Genomic DNA, 22,734 nt, shown 5'->3' with positions numbered 1-22,734 from the left:
TTCTTTAATACCACATACTTAATGTAATTAAAAATTAATTTTTATTGTAAAGCAGAAATGTTCTCCATTTTGCCAGGATGACTATCAGATTTTTCAGCCAATTTTACACGTAAAATTTGTAAGTTCCATAGACATTAAATGCATACATTTTTTTTGCCACATTTTTCTGGCTATTTATCAGTAATTGTACACTTTATTAATTGTCAGCTCTTAGTGGCTGTTCTTTTGTAGGGGAAGATCTACAGTGATATGAACTATCAAGTTAAAAAAACCCTCCACCTCTTTAGACTGACAGACATAGCTGTACTAGTCTTTTTAAACGTAAGACCAATAAGAAATAAATTCTGTTTTATCCTATTCAGCCAAAACAACAAAGCAAGGGGGGTTTTCCTACAGATTTAGTGTAAAAGTCCCCAGATGACAAACACAAAAGCCTAGATATCAAACAGGATGAAAATGCTGATGTTCAACACCTGCACTGCGTGAGGGCCAAGAAGTAAGCTAAATCTTTTGCTAACCAACACACCTGCTTGATAGTGCAGTTTTTAACCCTTTCCTCTTCTTTCTCAAATTCCTTACTTAAAATAGGAGAGAATTCTAATAAAATGATGCAATCAAAGGATGTTAAAGCACAGTTTTAAAATAGAGATTCCATTCTGCCTTGTCAAAAACTACCAAATTATTGTATTATTTGTATTAAAAGGCTATTTAGCGTGACAGATTTTTAATAATACTAGAAAGGATTATTTACGGCTACAACATTATGGAAAAAAAACTATACAGGCTGTGGGGAACTGTTTTCTGTGCCTATCAAAATGTTTGTGCCATCATATTGTTGTATCTGATCAGGCATATGCTGCTAAAAAAACATGAGTGTTGTAATCTTTCTCCCTGCTTTTCAGAGGCTGTAGCGATATGATTAAAGGCCATCCAGCCGAAGCTGAGCCCAGGTGTCTACTGGCTCTGCTTTTGCTGTTCATAAGCACTGAGTATTCGTGTTGAAGTGCGGAGCGCTTCTGGTAATGTCACAAATGCATGAACAGGGGCTCCTGTAACAGCAGTGAGTATACTCTACCATTCTTCAGTCCTTCAAAAATAATAATATTTGACAGTTTTTCTTCTGTCGTAATTAATACTAAAAATGAAGGTCACATTATTAGGTCCTCAGTCACTTTTAACATAATCTGTACAGGCTAATTGCCATTGTAAATAAAAGTATTTTTTTACCTAACTGCAAAAACTTTTGCAACTGGAAGTTAATACATAATTTTAAGTTGATGTTGCTTTCTCCTTCCTTCACCATTCCATATAGAAAACACAGAGTGTCTTCCATTGTTGCTTGGAAAGTTCTAAATAAATTCAAATGCCATAATTTTATACTGGAATAACATGAGATATTGTATATGGGTGACAGTTCTGCTTCTTACAGCAGAAAGCAGGGTTGAGGTGGAAAATGGTGGACTTGATTTAGCACAGTTGTGCACACTACGTATTTTCCCCACATCTCAGTTACACCAGTGTATGAGCATATCTACGAAGCAGCAGCAGAACCTGTGAATTTGTTGGAACAATTAGCACAAATTGTTCATGTTTAAAAATAGATGATCCCATCCAATACTAGGAACTCTGCTTAGTTTGAATGTGAGGCTTATTTGCAATTTTTTCATTTTTGCCTCCATATAAAAAAAAAAATAATCTACAGAACTACTTAGCAAGAGCTCTTAAACTTTTATTCATTCATATGACACTTCAGTTAGATGAGGAGCTGGCTATCATTTAAGGTAACCTATTTTGCAAGTCCAGACCCCAGAGAGGAATAAATTAAGCAATGAATAGCTTGATGATCAATTGTCATCACTTGATATGGCTCAGGAAGCAATTCACAGGAAGTCCTAAATACAGAGGGTTCCTTAATAGAAATTTGAGAAAGGCTGACTGTTCCAGGATATAAGCCATATGAATGAGGTGCAGAGGATGACTAGTTTCATTAGGATCTCTAAATAGGGCTTTAGGAGTGTTCAAAATTAGAGGAACCTGAGGCTGGACACCCATGTGGTTGTTATCACATGATCTAGATTTGCATATACTTGTGCTAGCTACATTAAAACAGGGAAGAATTTTAGACTCTTTGCAAAATCATTCTTAGCCAACTTCAACTTTGTGTCTCTTCTCCACAAAAGCAGCATGCACGATGTTGAGGATCAGGAAAAGAGTCCTCTTAGGCTGCATCACTTCGAGGAACTACAATACAAGATCTCACTCCTTTGAAAGGGTAGCCGAGCATAACCATCTACTTGTACGATCTGCCAGTGTGGTCAAGGAAATAAATGTTCAGAGTGAAAACCCACTCAAGGGTAACTCCAGAGCAAAGAGTCTGGCATATCGGGACTCAAAGCAGGAATCCTAGTTAGCGTCCCCCCAAAAGGGACAAGTTTACCAAAGCTCTAGAAGTCAAACTATTATCAAGTAAAACATGGGCAAACGTGGGAGTTTAAGAAATGTGGGGAGACTGCTATTAAGATGGTAAAATCAAGCCTCCTTTCTTCCTGAGTGTATTTGGCTTATCTGATAGAAACTCCTGAAATGTTTTCAACAGTGATAAAGCAAAAAGTATTTTTCATGCTCCAAGATCTCAGAGGCAAGGACATGTGCAACTTTAATGTTTATTACCCAACCAAAGATGTTTCAAGTTTTGGTATGCTTCACAAGAACATACATTTCCACTTGCAAAACAAAATTACATACAAAAGTTTGACAATATCTGTGTGGAAACAAAGAAAAGACAAAACAAAATTTCTTTTGACTTAACACTTCCTTTAGCTCATTCTTTTAACCTCCATTTGAACTTTTGCAGTAGTTAAATTTTAGATTGATGCTTTAAACAGAGCTAAAAAGTGCTGACAGTGCTGGAATAAAGGTTTGAACACACTAATAGGTTTTAGTGTCTGAAACTTTTGATAATCTGGCCCTGAGTGTCATGGGTCTCCCTGAGTGGATTCCATCTGTCCCATAAAGTTATGTATTGAAATTTAATGCAGCCCTTTGATCTTCCCTGTGTGAAGATCTTCATCTTCCATGAAATCAACAAGATGCTCTCATTCACTGAAAAGCCAGATCTCAGACTTGGTGATTGGTGAGACTATACTACTTGTTACTGTATGTGCCTTTTCCCTTTTTGTTTGTGTCACGTTTCAGTTGCAGGATGATCCCAACAACACTGGTGAAAAATCAGCCTTTGTTATTATGACATAGCCAACTAGCATTTAGCCATGTTAGATAATATCAACTGAGACTATAAAATATTAATGGTTATACTCTGCAGTAAAAACCCCTGTTAATTAGTACACATCTCAATAATATTGTTTGTTTGTCTTTAGTGGAATATTTTAGTATCTGTAGGTATTCTTCACAATGGAGTTTGTTACACAAACATGACAACAGGATTACTTCAGATTAGCATTGCCATAGTAGGAAGTGGTGTGAGAGTAGGGGGGAGGTTTCACTTAAATACATAACAATGAAATAAAACTCAGACTGAAAGCCCACTTGCCACTTGTGTGACTACACAAAATACCTGTGCTCAGACCTTCTGCTACTTGTGATAGACCTGAAAAGTAGCCCATGCCAAGCACACATCCAGAGTAAGTCCATAGCACAGTGCAGAGCAGACTTGTGCATTGTCTTTCCTTGCTGAGACACCGAGCCCTACACCCAGAGCTTCTACCAAGCCACTGAGGAGATCTGTAAGATCCCCATAATCACCAGGGGAAATCCAAACAGCGCTGAATCCCAGCTGGCCTCCAACATCCCTGAAAATGAAGCAGTACAAGCCCTTAGGGGATCCCCTCATTCTGCCTCAGCATCCACATAGTAGTGCTGCTGTGTCTGAGTACTTTTATGCAGACAGATGTAGGGCAGGATTTTCCCTCAGTGACTCATCAAGTTCGTTCAAGAACTACACTGCATATCAGCAAACAGAGCCCAGGTGCCTCTACGCTCTATACCTTCATCCCCAAAACTCATTTAGGTCCTTATGTGCACTAGTTGCCACTGCAAACACTGTGTTCAAGATTGTCTGACATCCAGGAAAAAACCTACTGTGACATGTGAAATGAAATTTTGCTTATTTTTTCTTCATGTCTCTTCAGAGAAAACTTTATTCACTGTATTCATTTAGTTTGCAGTTTTATTTAAATATCATCTCTAAGATGAGCTTTTTTCCAACTGCTTCTCATAGTGTCAGTCAATTATATTATCAGTATAATTCAATTAATTAAGGTCATATTTTCTTATTGTTATAAATGCTATTAATATTGAAGTTGTATCCTGTATTATACCATCTACTTCCAAAAACACATGACAAAACCATGAAATGTTTTCATGTAATTTACAGTTATCTCATTAGATGGCAGTGTAACATTCAAAACAAATGTTACATACTTTTACACATATGTATTTCATATTCACAAAAAAGCAGTTGATTTTATGTTAGGTGATAAATCTAATCTTTTCCTAAAGACATATTTACTTTTACATTTTGGAACGTTCAAATCTGACATCAGGAAATGTGTCTTAAAATTAAATGCTACATGTTGATAACTGAATCAAGATATTATTCTTGCAAAAAAGTTTTAACTTTTAATAAATATTATTTACTGTCACCTTTAACTCCTAGGGTCTACTCAAGAAATTTGTGTTGCAGAAATCAATGTGTTGAGAGGAATGACAGTTTTAAACAATCTTTATATCTTTTTGATTCTTAGGCCAGCTGAGAATCAAGTCAGTGCCAGATAAAAGTTTGGAACTACTTCAATATCTTGTCCCCAGTAGAATGAGCCTTTACAATGCCAAATACCATTAGGGAATTATTCCTCTTGTATCATAGATGTCTGTGCTGCCCATTTCCTACACTAAAATCTGGTTTGTGTTGCTCCACAGTGCAAAGACTTGCTGTCTTACTTTTTAGGAAAATTTATTTTTCTTTCCTAATTCCTTTGTACTCCTTTCCTCCCTTGATATATCTTATCTATCAAGGAGGAAGAAGTATTAAAACAGAAAAAAGAATTTCTTCATTAAGGTACTAAGACTAAAGAAGATGACATTAAAGAGTTCAAAATATCTAATTAAGCTTCATATTCTTCTGTATTTACATTTTTAAGTTTACCAGTGCAGTCAGTCCTGGAACAGGTTTGCAGGACTGGCCAGTGGTAACTTGCTGGTTCTGAAGAAGAATCTTGTCTTGAAATTCAGTCACTTAATAGTCCTCACACTAGTAAAAAGTATAAGACCTCTGCCCTAGACTAAATCTTATTATGTATAACTTATTTCCAGCGTGCTAGGATGCATTCCTTGGACCTTGAAAACTTCATACATGACAATCCATAGCACTGAAGAAGATCCAGACAGCTTCCCTTGAACACATTGGTTTATTTTGAATTCATGAAAAAAAGTATTATCCTGATATGATGAAAGCCAGCCTTCCATTATAGTCAACAGAGTAACATTCTTTTGCAAGGAAAACTGTTATTAAATATAAAAGCCATTTGCAAAGAGGTGCAGAAGTGTACTTTTTTTACCTAGTGGCCAGATAATTGAAATGATATATGAAATTCAATCTGAAAAAAGCACATGGAAAAGGCTATCTTACACAGCAGTGAATGCTGAACTAGCAATTAAGACTCAGAAGAAAGATCCTAGTGTTAGAACAGATACTTCTTTGAAAATAGAACCCAGCTCTGTTCTCAGGAGCAGTCCAGAAAAAAAACACTAAGGAAAATGATAGGGTTTATTTTACATTAATTCCTTCTTAGAACACAAAACAAAAAACACCTTCATAATACTGCATACCCATAATATATCTTGAAATTAGTAGACAGTTTCATCATCAGTGACAAAAAGAAGTTAGAAACTGGTAATAAGGGTGTTCAATATGAGACAGGATACAGAGAGAGAGAGAGAGAGAGAGAGGGAAGGAGAGAATAGAGAGAAATGTTTCCTCGCTGTGTAATTATCCTGTGGAACTCATTGACACAGGCAGTTTTAGGTGTTAAAAGTTTACATGAGCTCAGAGAGGTTTAGACAAACTAGTGGAAAACAAAGAGCATGTAAACAGAAACATTTAAATGCAAAGGCCTTGCATCTGCTTCAGGAAATCCCTTGCTTCAGGAGTTGCAAGGACTTGGAGGATGATACAATTGTGCTGGGGAAATATCACTATGCTTACCCTGGTCCTGTCCTCTGCCCCTCACATCTGGCATTGGCCAGTAGATGGGATATTAGGACAAAGTATTTTCAGCATTTTGAGTCATTCCATCTGTGTAGATCTATACTTTTTGTGAGTCAACAGGGTTTCAGTCTTGCTGGAAGAAAATGACAGTCAAGAACTACTCTAGTTCTTCTTCAGCATTTCTTTATTGTCAGCTGTTCTTATAGCAGTAGAACTTTCACTGGGAAAACATAATTCCCAGTTTTAAAATGGGGTTTACATCTCTTCCCCTACACAATATACATGCTGCCAACAAAGTTACTGTTTCTTTTGATTGTACTTTTTAAGGTTACAGAACTAGTACTGCAGGTCCTTGATAAGAGACAGCACCCCCCTCAGTGTTGTACTACCCTTCAATATGCAGAAGTCACAGGCAGTGTGTAAAGTGGACTGCTTTTGTCTCATGGTATTCCTTGAGGGATTCCTATATTCCAAATAACGCTTGATGTGACAAGCGTTTTAAGAATCTCTGGTTCTTTAAAATCCCACCTATTCTGATGGAAAGGCATGCTATCAAAATGCCATGTCCTTTACTGGCATTTACCCTGAAGGCTAGGAAAGCATTTCTGTGAAAGGTGGAGTTCCAAGGGTACAGAATTACAACGGGTGTGTTGCAAATCCCTACTCCAGGCTAGCTGCTACTTTTGCAGCCTATCAAACTGATTGGATATTCCCATCTGTGTAAAATTAACATGTTTTCCTCTTTTTTTTTTTTTTTTTTTTAAATTCCCAGTGCTGTACACCATTACAAGCATATCACAGATTTGGCCACAAATTTGTGCTGTGATAAAAATGTCTCTTTGGTGCCCTGTCTTTGTTCTTGCTATATTTAAAACAGCATGATTATTTGCCCCCTACTTTTCAAACTTCATTAGGAATATAAGATTCTCTTAATTTAATTTCCTGCTTCACTTTATCAGCAAGTTACTCAGTTCTGGGAAATAGGAAAGCAACAAATTGAAATTGTCATTGGTCCCTTGGAAGCAAGAAGACTGCACATAATGTGATGAGATGACACAAGTCTACTAAAAACAGAAGGAAAGAACACAGGCAAAAGAAGAAAGCAGTTATCTTAATGATAATATATGAAAATAATATTATTTTCCAATCTTTTCCTGTTTTCCCATCTAAATGGCTAGATAGGAACTGTGGGGGTTTTTCCATGACAGCTTTAACCTAGCAAGCAGAAATGTAACTTTTAAACTGAGGTCTTTAAAAATTAAATCCATCATGATGATGATGATGATGATGATGATGATGATGATGATTGTTATTATTATAGCAAAAAGATATTGGAGATCATCGGTCTTGAGTTCGTTAAGATGCATCATACATGGCTGGAGTTCCCAGTGAAGCTGAAGCATGCACTAATGGCTCTGCAGTACATGTCCCGTCATGCCTTCGTGTTGAAATACCTTCTGGCAAAATTTCTCTTCTCATTGGACACAATCAGATATTAGGTCAGATTTGAAACATAATATTCTTACTTTCATGTTTACTAATATATTAATGTTTCAAATGAAAAAAAAATATTTCTTGGAACATGATTTTTTTAAAAAAATACTAGAAAAACATTAATGTGCTGCAGAGCCATCAAAAGAATTTAGGAAATTTTAAGCGTAAATTGTAGTCATGAAAAACTACAGAGGTGAATATGAGCACTTAACTCTAATGGCATGTTTCATGTACGAGTGAATGTGTCAGACCAGGACAGAATAGGCAGTCCAAAGTCTTTAGATTTTTGTATCAGTCATTGGTGATAAAAAATGTGTTACCATAAAACCGTAGTTTGATCAGCATTTGCTATCAAATAAATTCATGCTCCCTATGCAGTTTCTAGAGTGTGAGAAAAACACCACTATGTTTGCCAGTAATCATCCTTGCTTGACTATCTGGCTAGTAAATAAAATACAGAATGCAGGGACATAAAAACCTGTACCACAAGAGTCTTCAGTTGCCATAGTTCAGAGTAAATGGAAAGTGATGTGTTATTCTGCTGAATGTTTTTAAAAGGAAAAAGTTCATCTGCCTTTTAAGGAAAGACAGCCAAGGAGATTTGCATCAGACCAGACAGTTTCTGATCCTGCTTCCCAGCTATATAACCAAGGGCTAAATGTGAGCAAAGCAGTTTGATCTCAGACAGCTCTTGCCTCCCCTCCCTGTGCATACTCTTTTGCTGCTACTCACATCCCTCAGTGCACTGCTTGCACTAAGGCACTTATCTACGCTTCCTAGTTTTGCTCCTTCATTAGTCTCAGCTGCACCTCTTCGCACAGAAACACACGTGTGCTAGTGCTGCAGGCTAAGGTAGCCATGCTGGGTGAGGGATTTGGCATGTCTCAGGAGGCAAGGCAATGCTTTCTTTGGGAGCGGTAAGAGATGCCTCTTTGTAAGAGGAGGGGCAGCTGTTCAAAATCCAGAGTTGCTTCTGACAGCAAACACTAAACAATACAAGCATCTGTGGCATAGCCTTCATCAGAGAAGCTCAGCTTTCTCCAATGCAGCAGGAGATACTGGTTGATCAAGGAGTTCAGGCTATAGTTTGTAAAAATGTGCAGGTAATTAGGAAGACTTGATTTCCTCATGAAGCTGAATGTGGCTTGTGAAGGGAAGATAGGAGCCTGGCTATGAATAATAAAAGAATAGACTGACATCAACTTTTGAAGGGAATCAACTGCATGGAGAGCATAGTTTGCACAGAGTCAGGGACATGGGACTGGGAATGGTTCATAATATGTTAACGCCATCCTGCCATTCTCAGTGCTTTGGATCACTGTCTAATCCTGTCTTAGGAAAAGAGAAGCAGAAATGCTAGCCAATTATGATTTGATTAGCTGAGTATTCCCGTATATTTTCAACAGACTTAAAAGAGATTAACTTCCTGCTAAACTGTTTGTATCTACTTTCTGGTAGCATGAAAAATAAATGTTACACCTCATAATTCAGTAGCAAAATACCTTAATTTTAATATCATTACACAGTTATGAATTTTATATAGAAAAGCAGAACACCAGCCAATTTACTTCTCTTCTTTTCAGCTATGTGAAGGGAAATGTGAACAAAAAAAGACGTTCAAATAAACCCAAAGATCAAAAATATATGTCTTTTGATAATTTCTCCTTTACTATCAGATCTCTTCTGCTGATTTGAATAGGTTACCTAGGAGAAACAATGTATAAAAGTCTGTCTTCAGATCTCTGATAGGAAATCCCCACTGCAGCAATAAATATTATATCTATGGCAGGCAATTGGCAAGCTACCTTGATCATGATAGTCCCTGGCTGACAATCACACAAAAGTGAGACCAGAAAGTATATCTTAAATGTTTCAGCACTTGGATTTTCCTAACTACTCCTTTCAAGTTCTTTATGAACAACTTGTATACAGATCAAAACATGCTAATTTCATCATTGCTGGCCAGCATCATAAAAGAATCATATGAAAACATATGGGCACACTCACCAACTTTTTAAGCAACCAAATCTTTCACAGAACTATTGAAGTTTCTTCATGAGATAAAAGAGTTTTGCTGTTTTGAAACAATAGTACTTCTTTTTTTAATATCAAAACATATGAGAGTGCTATTCATCATCTGTCACCTTTTCATTTAAAACACTGCCAATGGGCTGCCTAAATATGTAAAGATAGCAAGGGGTAGTACACTACACAGCAAGGTAGGTTTGTTTTTTGACCCTGAACACACAGTCTAACTCCCCAAGCAACAGGAACAAAATATCAAAAAACCTTGTGCAATACCTGGTTATGAGATGTACCTTATTTTTGCTCTCTTGTGACAGTCTTTGAAGAAGCACTGAGGAGCTGCAAGTGATCTGTTCTCAGAGATGCTCAGGGATAAGAAATGCATCCTAAAGAGTGACCTAAAGGAGGTGAGAGGAAGTAAGAGTATTAAGAAAATACAGATTCACCATATGAAATTTGTCAACAGAGCAGATAGAATGGCTTAAGGCAACCTCTGATAATAACCTAGAATTAGACAAATTGAGCTTTTCAAGATGTATATGCCACAAAGAAAACCTACAGAAACATCTGCGTGTTCCTTAATGCAGGTTTTTTTTCTAGCACCATCATCAGAATGGAGAACACTTTACATAGTTAAGATTAGCAGACACATTCCAAGATAAAAGAATTTACCTTCTCATTACAGTAAACTTGAGGAGTTAACTGAGGTTATAAGCCACAAAACCACAACCTCTACACAAATGAGGGTATCTTGTACCCAATTTTTAGTAATAAATTACATGCAATGTGGTGCTTGCAATGTTACTTGAATACAGCCATGAGACATTTCTAGTCACGTGAGACAATTTCATACTGCATCTTACAGAGTCCAGCAATCACAAAGCTAAAAACTCACCTCAGGAGATTCTAAAATTTTGGAATAGATACCCATGGCACCATGACTTAAAAGAGAAAGTGTGAGTGACAAGTACTATGTCACACAGGGTTTAGGTTTTAGTGTTCAGCAGTTTCTAGTTTCTAGTCCAGCATAGAATTAAGAGCATTTGCTGACCATTTGGTGACAGTTAAGTACTGCATTCTAGCTCACTAAGGAAAATTTGGACAAAGCAATCTTCTCACATCAAAAATCTACTGTCTTCTTTAATCTGAGATGAGTAAGACCATAGCAAGAGTAGGGATTCTTGTGGATTAGCTGGAAAAAGATCAATAAGAAAAAAAACCAAACACAAGTATCCAGATCCCTACACTAAATTATAGAGGGTAGCTAAAGTGTTTTTGTAAAAAAAAAAAAAAAGATGCCTCTTATCTACAGTTCTGAAAGTTTGACTGGAGGGCCAGCAACACAACGTAGTGTTGTAGAACCATGACAAGGATCCTGAACAGGAAAAACTACCATCTGACATTTTAAAAAACAAAACATCTATATCATATCTAGATGCTCCAAATCATATCTAGAACACAGTAGGCTACAAGCATTCATCCATATCTTTGTGCTAAAAGTTACCAAAGGTATAGACCATTTTAACAGTCCCATTCTGCAGCAGGTTAAATCTTTTGACTAATTTGCAGTTGCATGTGCTTTAAGACTTTTCTGCATTTGTTCAGCTTAATGATTAATTAGAGATATTGTCCCCTTATGGGTGGTAAAATTGAGATATAAAAATTTTAATAGATAGTCCCAAAGTTGAATAGCTAGAGGAAAAGACAAAGCAAACAGCAAATTGCAGTTCTGACTTTTCACGCTGTCTTTGGATTGTGCTTCTTTTCAGAAAAGAAAGAGCAGATAGCCAAAATGCTGCTAAATCTAGGCAGTGAAGACACAATCTTCATCCAGCTGAAAGGAAAAATAGTTTCTGACTGGAGTTCAAAACCTGATAACCCACCTGATCAGTAGGCTCTATACTAATTGTGAAAATCATCTCAGAGTTTGCAAATAGTCCTGAGAATATCCCCCTTCCTATCATTTCACCTCCATCATGCTCATGCCAACCTCCAGCCAACTGGCTTCCACCAATACCTCTACTAGTAAAGGAAATTGTATTTTCTGGCTGCAACAAAATAGAAGACATAGAATTAGCATTATCTTAATGACTGGGTAGTTAATATTACTTCATGCTCCTACCCAGAAGCTTCAGCACAGTAAGGGTGAGCTGCTAAAAACTCTTAGGTGTAAGCATAATTGCCTATCACCACCTTCTGATATCTCAGCCATGTACAGATGAAACCACCCCCAGGCAAATCTACCCGCCTTGAGACCTGTGTTCATGTCTATGACACCTTATAGCCACTGGAATTAGAGATGGATGGAAGATCTTTCATGAATAATAAAGAGACAAACATGTTTCCTGAAACTGTCAGCCACTGAGACTCTTATTGCCAGGAACAAAGGAAACACTTGTAACTAATTTGAAAAGCATCTTTCATAAATATATGCTAGTTTAGATATGTATATATAAGGATGACATTTGGGAGACAAATGTGACTTAACATGGGCTCTATTCATAAATCAAGTAACACTCATGACTTGAAGATATCCATCAAAGTATTATTATGTGGTTTGTGATATTTTAAGTGTGAATAAAGCATGATTCAATTTTCCCATAATTAGACAAAATATATAAACCAGGACTTCACCACACTAAGACTTTTATTAAGCTCACTTTCAAAAAACTGCCTTTCTAACATTCTTACTCCTTTCCCTATGAATTGCATTTACTAGAGATTTGCTATAAGAACAATATGAATAGCTTTTCGGGTATGTTCAAAATGGAGAGCTACTGTCACCACTGCTTTAATTCAGTATTTTCTCTTTTTCTTTAACTTCCAAAATGGTTCTAGCATCTGATCATGTTGCAGATGAAACAGTTATTTTGACAAGCTGCCAAGCAATTTCTGTTTGAAACTTAATCTCTCTCCAACTGGCAACAGAAGTAACTCTTTGACCTCTTCCCTGTTTGATTGTTTTTTTCTTCCTATTTGCGCACAACTTACTTGCAAAGATGTCATGGTTAAGTATGTTCCACCTGAGAAGCTTTTACACCTCTCTGGTTTTCTGCTCACAAATCCCTGACTGTGAAGAACCCGTACAGCATTGTCAAAAGTGCTGCAAAACTTTGTATCAAAACCTTAATTAAAACTAATGCCATAAACCAGACTTTCCTGATTAACATTTTGATGGTACACGACAACTTCAGAATGTTCTCCTTCTCTCTAGCAAGATATTTATTGCCTTGCACTAAGATGAGCACATGTACATCCAGATGTACACTGGCACCAAGTACACTGACAGCAATGATTTTACCACAACAGCTGAATATACTACTGCAAAGGAAATTATTTTAAGATAAATGTCTGAAAAAGTGCAGGTTGATGCAGATATCCAGGAAGCGTAGAATGCCACTGTCATGTTCAGTGTTGCGAAATGTTTACTTCTCTTTTCTGCCTCATGCAAGGAATGACACAGAGGAGAATTGCCATTGTCATGTTCATGTAACTTGAGCATCCAAATAATTGCAGAGAAATTAACAGCAGTGAAGTCGGGTTTTATCACATGAAAAGCAAAAGGAGCAAATGCAGAGATTTCCAAAAGGCCTACTTCCTGATAGCATCTCCACGCAGTATGGAGGAAGATGAGCCAAACCAGAGAAACTTACCACAGTGTTCTCAGTATTTATTTATGACACAGGCTTGGTCCAGTGCATTAAGGCAATAGGGAAGATGCATTCATGGTGTATAAAACTTCCTTACCTCTGTCTAGTTCTTTGCTGTACAGGAAAGGAATAAGGCAAACCTCATTGTTTGCAGTAGTATAACTAGAGCCATCGTACAGTGGTACTAGTGTGATTACATATACTGAAGGAAAAAAAACCAAAACAATAACCACACCCATAGCTGCTGGTAAAGACATACGTTTAAGTAAAACTTCACAAAGTTACTGAAGTAAGATCGGATGGCTATGACAAAAAAGAGTTAACAAAGCACATCAAGGAATTAAAACAGCTGGAAATGAAAGCTAATAGGAAAATCTACTTGTTAAATGACTCTCACACATCAGAAAGTGAATTCTGCGCACCGTGGCTTGCTAGCAGAGTGCATGGCCATAGCAGGGATCTGAACTTTCAGATAGAAGCAGTGAAGCTGGCTGTCACACCTGAGCATCATCAGATAACATCTGATCAAAGATAACATCAATAAACTTGGGACAGAAAACAGGAACATATAGACGGGACAAAACTGCTCCACGGAAACACAAACAGTTCACGCCAATTTAAGGACTGTGCCTTTTGGACTAGCTGTCCACTTTCTTCTGATTATATCAGCTTGTTTAATAAAAAAATATTCATTTTCAGAGGCACTTGGTTTCTCCTATATCCTGCAACTATTACAGCTGGAAGACTTCCACAGAAGACTCTTAAAAATTCTACCTTTGCATTCTGACCAAGAGCACAAAGATTAATAAAATAACAATTTCACTCCATATGTGCTCAGAAGTCAAGGTTACTCCTGGATTTCAGAAAATCTCCTGTATGGCTAGTATATTATTTCTGACACAACTTGGAAAAGAGAGCAGCAGAAAACAAAGTATGTGAAGAAGTACAGAACTGGCATGGAGCACTCAGTTTCCAGCCAGCTCTGAGATCAAAGGGCCAAGTGTTAGAGCTACTAGGAGAATCAGTGAGAAGCAGAAAGCGGAGCTGCACCTGCTATACAAACCACATAACTACCTTGAATGGTTCTCCTTCCCAGAAATAAAGGCATAAACGGGGCAGCCAGTCATGCAGGGATTTATTTCAAGATGTGAGGTTTTCTCTGCCTTCAGAGATTTCCTCTGAACCTTGAACAAGTGTCGCCTCCTTCAGATTACCCTCTTCACGATGTTAGAGCAGCCCACGGCTTTCGGATTGATAGGGTTATGCAAAATGTAACAGGTAGTAAACTAGATCATTAATTCTACTGGTTAAAGAGAACCAGTCTCTCCCTGTCTGTCCAGTTGAGCTTTCTAAGGCAGGAATGAAAATCACACAAAAAAAACCCCAGCCACTGACAACTAAAGCTGTTAGTCTAATGCCATAAGAAAACAGCTGTTTTGAGGTGTTGCTTTTGCTTTTGCATCTGCCATTTTCAAACTAGGAAAACATTAACATTATCTGAAGACCATGACGGATAGAATGTAACAAAGAACAAATAAATGCTGCATGCAAAATAAGATAGGAAAACGCAGTATCTTTCTTCAGGGGCAATATTCCAGAACTAAAAAAGGAGGCTGTGACAGCTTTTCAATGCTCTGGGGTTTTTTTACAGTCGTTCATCACCACTGGTACCTGCACCATTACACTTTGTTCAAGGACTATTGGCACGTATCTAAAATGGGAATGGGGCAAGAAAATGACAAGCATATATCACTCTTCTTCATCTATATGTTGGCTAGGTGTTTGGATCCAGAAGTTTCAGCTGATTTTTCACCACTTAAAGCTATCCTTAGTTACCATTCTGGACTGTAGCATATCTGTGGAAAAAGACGTACAAGGATGATTACAGCCCTTGCCATCTTCAAAGTACTTCTGAGGTAGCTGGATTAACAGTAAACTGCTAATCCAAAGAGAGAGAGCTCTTATTGGTATGATTTAAACACTGAGTGTGCCAGAAGTGCATGGGAATTAATGTCCTGAGCAGCAGTCACTGGTTATTTACACAACCAATGTGGAATAAATTACTTTTTAACATGCAGAGGAAAAAAATTTTCTGTTAAAACATACATTTTTGTCTTCAGTTATTGATCTATTACTAATGGGACTCAGTGTCACCCACAAAAATCATTATTTTATGTTAAGTTGAAGCGCATTACAACATTATTTTACTAAACTGTATTCAGGGCATTGTAGATCTTCCACTGCCTGCTTTCCAGAAAATTTTAATAAAGCCTTTAACCTTAGTCAGTTACATATTCCTAGCACAAAAGCACTGGAACACCATTTTGTGTGCCTGTATTCAATTTCTATTCAGCAGAAAGTAAAATTATTTTGTTCACAGTCCATCACAGCCATGGCTCTAGCAAGCGCATTATATACCGGAAAATGCTTGTTGTTAATACCTTTATTGATATAAATGATGCACATGCAGTATTTGAATCATGTGTGTTTCCATAAAAGTAAATTCAAAGTAGTTATCTTGAGCTAAAGCCCATTGGCACCCAAAACATGAGACCACCTCTGGTACAGCATAAATATTGCTGCCCTCTCCTAGACTGCCTTTCCTGCAGTCGTTCTCCTGGACTGACCTTTCCATGGAGGTGGCCACCATCTGAGAGCAAGCTTCAGCAGGTTTAGGTCTAATTCATATAGGTCTGTCCTTAACCCTTAGTATTCTTAGAGACACCAAAGACTTCCCCATTAGTCAATATGCAGATGAGTTTGTGCTTCATAACCGACAGTCCTCAACTAAATTAGTGTAAAGTCAATTAGTTGTTGTATAGCTGTAACTGACATAGAGACATAGTTCATCTTTGTCCTGAGAGTCTGCACAGAAACACTTATGCTGGTATAATCCCCTAAAGGAGGAATTAAGATAAAGTAGTCTCCTTTGGCTCCTCTGTGCTCAGTGGAGAAACAACCTTCACTCAGAAGCTTTTCATTCCACAGCATCAGAAACACCTTACTGATACCGTTTCCCTTTAGAAGATATTTTAATTCTATTCCCTGTCAATATTTTTACAGTGATGAGAATCCTACATGAAAATTTAAAGTAATACAGAGAATAGTCATTTGTATGTTAGTAGAGACAGTAGGAACCATTTGGCAAAAAAAAAAAAAAAAAAAACACACCACAAAACATCAGGCATGTTGTGATTTGAATCAAGATTTCAAGAGCTAATACTACCTTTTCTTTCAAGGTAACTGCAATACACTCCTCACAATTGTTGCAGGTTTGAAATATTACACAATGTGCTAAAAGATTCAATTTAAAAATGACAGTAAACTCAAAGTGAAATAATTTTTAATTCCCTTTTTAAATGTGCATTTGAATTCAATACAGATCTGTAAGGCACTCTCATAGGTCAAAAAAAAGAAATCAAACATTCTTTCCAAAATAAGGATAGTCACAAGGCAATGGTATGTGCATAAGATATAGCCTTATCTGTAACTGATAAACAATGAAACATGAATGTTCAGGTTTTGGATCCATTGCAACATAATGTCATTTCTTTATCATAACACTACTGAGAGCAAATATTGGCACTGTAAATGATTTCTCATTGGGGTTAGGGGCTTGTATTCTCTTCATATCCCAGTAAAAAATAAACTCTTCAATAAATAAATATATAAAATAAATATATGCTATCTGGAGACGTATAAATAGGTCCATCCTGAAGACAAGTTCCAGCTCTGACTACGATGCATCAACATCTGAGGTCCATCACTGAAGTGGAGCCACTAAAACTTCATACACAGTTCTCAGGATTTCTTACTATTTTTACAGTCCATTTGTTTCTATTTCTTCCAGATGTTGTCTCATCCACATAACGCAGGTAGCTCTTTGCTAATTTATGGACCATAGCTAATCCAGACAAAATTGCCAGGAGTCTGTTAAAGTCACACTCCAACTTCCCTTTGGTTACTGGCTACCAAACAGTTCAGCAAGTTTGAAGGAGGCTGGTCCACTTTCAGCTTTAAGGCTTTGTCTCCTAAATCCAAAGGTCACAAAACAAGAGGCTTGCCTACCACAAAGCACCTTCTTCCAAACCACCATCCTAGATCTCTGCAGGTTCTGCATGCTGATATTGCCATGAAAGCAGGGGCAACAGCTCCAATGTGAGTTTTTTTCACAAGTTGCCTCCTTCCTCAGCTGTATCCTAACACATCTTTGTACAGTTCTGGAACTCTTTCAGGATCCACAGGCCTGGGCAAGAAATGTGTAAATTTCTGGTGTCTTTTGGACCTTGCCCCATCTCTGGGAGTACCATCTTTGTTAAGTGCTACGAAGTATCGCCGCCCCGAATCTCCATGTTTGTACACATTGGATGAGTAAGTGTTGTACCAGTTTTCCTCAAATTGTTCCCTGAAGATGCATTCAGAAGTCAGTTTCTCCTACAGAAAGAAAAATAACTTCAGCTGTTGCTAGATATCTGAACACACACTTTAAAAATATGATTAAAATAAACAAGATGTTTTAGGCTTTTTGTGGCCTTACTGTTCATTTAACGTCAACAAATCAAACCAAGACCTGACACCAAGTTTGCAATCCTACTTGGTGTTTTTTTTTAAATTAGACCTGTACATATATAATTTTGGATTTAAAGACAAATTAGGTAACTTTCTCTAGAAATGCATTATTTATGGTTTAACCAAAATTCACTTGACCTACAGAAACTGTATTACGTAGAGTTCTGTCTTGGGGTATCTGACATTCTAGAAGTGAGATTTGGTAGAGGGACTCAGGTGCGATGTAACAGCCCACAAAGACATCTCCATGTCTTCTTTGTGGCGTTCATCACTTCTTTGTAAATATTTCAAACAGGACTAACCACAACCAAAGGAACTGGAGAGAGAATATTTTATCTCAAGATGTTTTAAGACTTGAAAGAACAGTCTAAGACTGTTATAACTCCGATAGTATTGGAAAAATCAAAGATTACATTTTTAGTGTCATATTTTACAGTTGAAGTTTTTCACCAGATACAGATCAAATGTAATGAGTACAATCTTATTTTCATTCTTAAACTCAAAATATTCCAGTCGGGATTTACAGATACTTCCAGCACTCTTGCACCATTCAGGTTTTTCAAGTAACAGTGGTACCTAACCATGACATATGGTATTACCCTCTTTTTTCCCAGCATTTGAAAGAATGTTTGTATGGTAAGAAGCTGGTACCTGGAAGTACCACTTGCCGATCTGTAAAGGAGCATTAGGCTATACATAAAGCCAGAGTACTATATTAATTGTTGTTTATTTGTTCCATAACTATCCTTTTAACGTTTTTCAGTTGCATTCAAAGTTTTTAATGCTAGAGTATGCACTATGATACATTTCAGTATTGATAAAAAGAAAATTAGATAGCAGGCAACTTAAATGTTGTTTGAATAACTGGTTTAATTTAGCAATTTTCATCATAATTTAGGAGGAATATTTCTTTTCAGTTCTCTTCAGAGAGAAACTTTTCCCATTAATCTTCAGTATCAAAGGCTATACTGCTATATACTTTACAGATATACACTTCAACAGGAAAAGTAGTTAGTGTTTTGAAAGCTAAGGTGACCTCAGCTAGCTACTTGAGGGGTTTGCATAGCACTAAGAAGTGAATCAAAACCTCAACATGTGTGACCTGACATGAGAGTAGTACTTACAGAGCCATAGAGTTCTCCCTTCTCATTCATTCCAAGGTAAAGGCCACTGTCCACACCTCTAATACTGACCAGTCCCACCGCCACACTGATGAATTCAAGGATACCTAAGGGGGAAAAAAATAATTGCTTTAATTCAGTTTGTAAACATACAATACATAGTATCCAAAACACAGTTGAAAACAAGTAAAAAATTTACATATTATAATAAATAAGGCCTTGTTTCTCTGCAATGTCAAATACTATATGGAAAAGTATATAACATTCACAGCAAAGCAGTCTGAGAAACCTCATTAGGAAGGGGAATCCTACCCCATTTAAGAAACTTTTTTATAATGCTGAATATGAAAGAATTTTCTTCAGAGCTGAGGCTAAAGCCTTCAGTACTATGCAGCTGGAATCTATAATGACTATACACTATTTGCTAAACTGCCTACTCAAACATAGGAAGATAAGTATGAACTACCTGAAAACACACTTTACCTTCTCTATAGCATTATCTTTAAAAAAACACATCCATTATTATATCATTTGAATGGAAATCAAAGTACAGATGGGAATTTTATATAACAGAACCTACCCACGGGAGGGGAGGGGGGGAAAAAAAAGTATTTGCCAGACATCTTATCTAGCATATGGGCCCACACCTCTTGACACAACTTGCTATCTTCAATGCAGGCTTTTTATGTGCACGAAATATACTGTTTATTTGCTAATGTTCGGATTATAGCACTATTTATATTACATTTGCCCCCCAAAAATGTAATATATATTAATAATATAAAGTATTCAGGAGATGAGGCACTAATTGAAGCCTGAATTTGGCAAGGATATACCAACATATTTAACCAATTGATATGCATAGATTACAGTACATATAAAACATGAAAGAAAGGGAACGTGTGAACTGGCTTTTTGGAAGTTGTTAACAATATAAACAAAGCCTCAAAAAGAAGTTGTTCTAGAATCATATGCAGGATTTTGCTGAGCAGCAGAAAAACCACAACATGTTAAAAAAAAAAACACAAACCTGAATCTAAGGCAAGTGCTTTTAAATAGTGTGTTTGATTTTGATTATGACTTTTTGTCTTTTTGCTATATTTATGATTACTCTTTTTTTTTTATTCAGGACCATTTTTCACTCTCAAACAGATGGACTGTCTGGGCTCTACAATAATTTAAAATATTTTGAGTTTTAATCGAGCTTTGGCAGGTTTCTTATTTATTATTACCAAGCAGCAAAAAAAGAAAAAAAAAATCTTTACAAAGAGTACACATTAAAAACCCTATTGCATGTAAATCATCCTAGTTTTCCAGTTCCTAAAGCACAAAGTCCCATAAAAGGAGGTGGAGGTATTTTGTCTTTCTGGTATCATTTTCAAAGCCACCCTTTTTCAAAACCATAATAAGCAGGTGATTCAACCCACAAAGCAACCACATCAGACAAACCTGCCGAGAATAGTGGTAGAATAAAGGAAGAACATTTCTAAAAAGCCCGGTTAATGTTTGATCTGAGGCTAACTTTTCCTTCTTTTAAAGCAGATTTATTTCATGTTTACACCCTGTAGGAAATCTTCGCCCTGAGAAGAACTGTCTGACTACTGCTGCTTTACTTCTGAAAACATCCATGTGTTATAAAAGCAATTAAGAGCCATTCCGGCAGATTGTTTTGGCTATGGGGAGGATGATAGGAAACTCCTTAACCGCCTTTTTACAGTGCTAAACCAACACACCACACACAAGAAGACATATGTAGTTGACAAGGGCAGGTTTGTTCAGACATCCAGCTCCTACAACTACTATTTAGGATTTACTCCTGTGTCACAGGAAACATTTACACTTTGGGGTGGTCTTCACCTCCTTTTGGTTTGCCGGCAGAGAAACTTGGCTGGGAAGCATTTTAACTGTTTGAGAAAAACGGAATTTTAGACTCTTGAAGAGGGGCCTAATGCTTCAGCTTTCCGTCCGGCAGAAGGGAGCGGGGGCCAGCGCGACCCAAGGGTCAGCACGCCCGAGCCCACCGTTCGTATTCCCCTGCAAAGACTCAAGAACTGCCAGCTCGGACAGCGCACACGGCACGCACCGCTCTGCCGCGCGCCCCTCCGCGCTGAACCGGCGGGTGACACGCACCGCTGGCAGCCGCCGCCCCCAGCCCAGCCCGGCGCACCCCCGGCCCGCACCTCGCCCCGCGGCGGCCCCCGCGGGGTGACGCCGCCGGCACTGCGAGCGCGGCCACCTGCGCCGGCAGCCCCGCACCGCCCCGCCCCACCCGCGACCGGGGCCGCGCGCCGCCCGGTACGCGCGCGCGGGGAGCCCCGCCACTCCCGCACGCGGTCGCGCGCCGCCGCCTACCGAAGAGGCTGTGGTCCTGGCGGGTGCCGCGCACCGTGCCGTCGGGCAGGATCTGCAGGTGGAAGCCGGTGCGGCAGTACAGCTGCCGCCGCCGCAGGATGCCCTGCAAGTGCGCCAGGTCCGCCGCCGCCGCCGCCGCCCCGCCGCCGCGGGCCGCCCGCTCCGCCGGGGCCCGGCGGTCCCCGAGCAGCGCCGGGCGCTCCCCGGCGGGCGGCAGCAGGAAGTGGGCGCCCACCGGCTGCCCCAGGCCGTCCAGGCCGCCCAGGAAGCCCCCCACCTCGGCCAGCGGAGCCATGGGGGCGCGGGGCGAGCGGGCTAGGGCGCGGCGGCGGAGAGCGGCTGCCGGCCTCTCCCGGCGGGCATGTGGGGGTGCGCGGCGGGGCCCCAAGCATGGGGAGCCGGCAGGGCCGAGCCGAGCCGTGCTGAGCCGAGCCGAGCTAGTGCGAGCCAGGCGGCGGGGTGGTGGTTATACGCCCCGCGCGTGTACATATATACACGGCGGTCCCGCTGACATATGCTAATGAAGCCCTCTGCGGGGAGGCTGCGTTTGAAATTGTAAACCGGCTCCCCCTCTCCTCGCACCTTCCTCTGATCTGGGATGACTGGGGGGGGTGGGGGGAGCTGCCGGCGCGCCCCCTGCCCCCGCCGCGCGCAGCCAGTCACCCAGGGGCGCGGGGGGCGGGGCAGCCCCGCGCGGGGCGGGGAGGGGCGGGGCCGGGGTGGGGGCGGGAGCGGGGCCCGGGCGGGAGCTGCCGCGGCATTACGTGGACAGGTGCAAGGAGAGGCAGGAGGCGAGAGGGAGAAAGGGCGTTACCTGAGGGTTAGACCTGCCCAGACAGACATGAAAGAAAAAAACCCAAAGATCTGACAGTTTTACTCCCTGTTTCTAAAACGCTAATAAAATGTACATGCATTACCCTTCCCTTTTATCACCTCAGCTACAAGGAGGGGGATTTCTACAGAAATTGGCATAGTCAGGGAGGTGTTTTCCCCTCTGCAAAGTCTCCTTCTCTTTTAATTTATCATTAATGTGACATCAAACCGATCTATAGCATTTGGGTATCCACACGATGTCTTAAAAACATAAAGGGCAGGCTCCTGGTTTGGGATAAATATTTTCAAAACCCACCGAGAAGAAGAAAGAAAGGTTGAGAGATGGCTCATCTAATCCATCTTCTCTGCGGTTTTGCAATGGGCCCTTAACCAAGGTCTGTGAACATTGCAAATTAGCAATAAAATCCCCTACCAAAAGATCTCATTTGTCTTTCTACACTGTTTTGAATCCATTTAGGACTTT

The 22,734-nt window shown here is 39.2% G+C and overlaps 1 protein-coding gene across 1 annotated transcript; it reads right to left on the bottom strand.

Moving 5' to 3' along the window:
• Positions 1–17,432: 17,432 nt before the first annotated feature.
• FGF20 (fibroblast growth factor 20) lies at positions 17,433–21,951 on the bottom strand. The gene is given in 3 exon segments (XM_037401330.1): positions 17,433–17,829; positions 19,089–19,192; positions 21,438–21,951. Coding segments are annotated over 3 exon segments (864 nt in total). The 3' UTR covers positions 17,433–17,583.
• Between the last annotated feature and the right edge of the window lie 783 nt (positions 21,952–22,734).

The sequence above is a fragment of the Falco rusticolus genome, chromosome 1, assembly GCF_015220075.1.
Source record: "Falco rusticolus isolate bFalRus1 chromosome 1, bFalRus1.pri, whole genome shotgun sequence".
NCBI classification, from domain to species: domain Eukaryota; kingdom Metazoa; phylum Chordata; class Aves; order Falconiformes; family Falconidae; genus Falco; species Falco rusticolus.
This window is presented reverse-complemented; position numbering and strand designations above follow the sequence as displayed.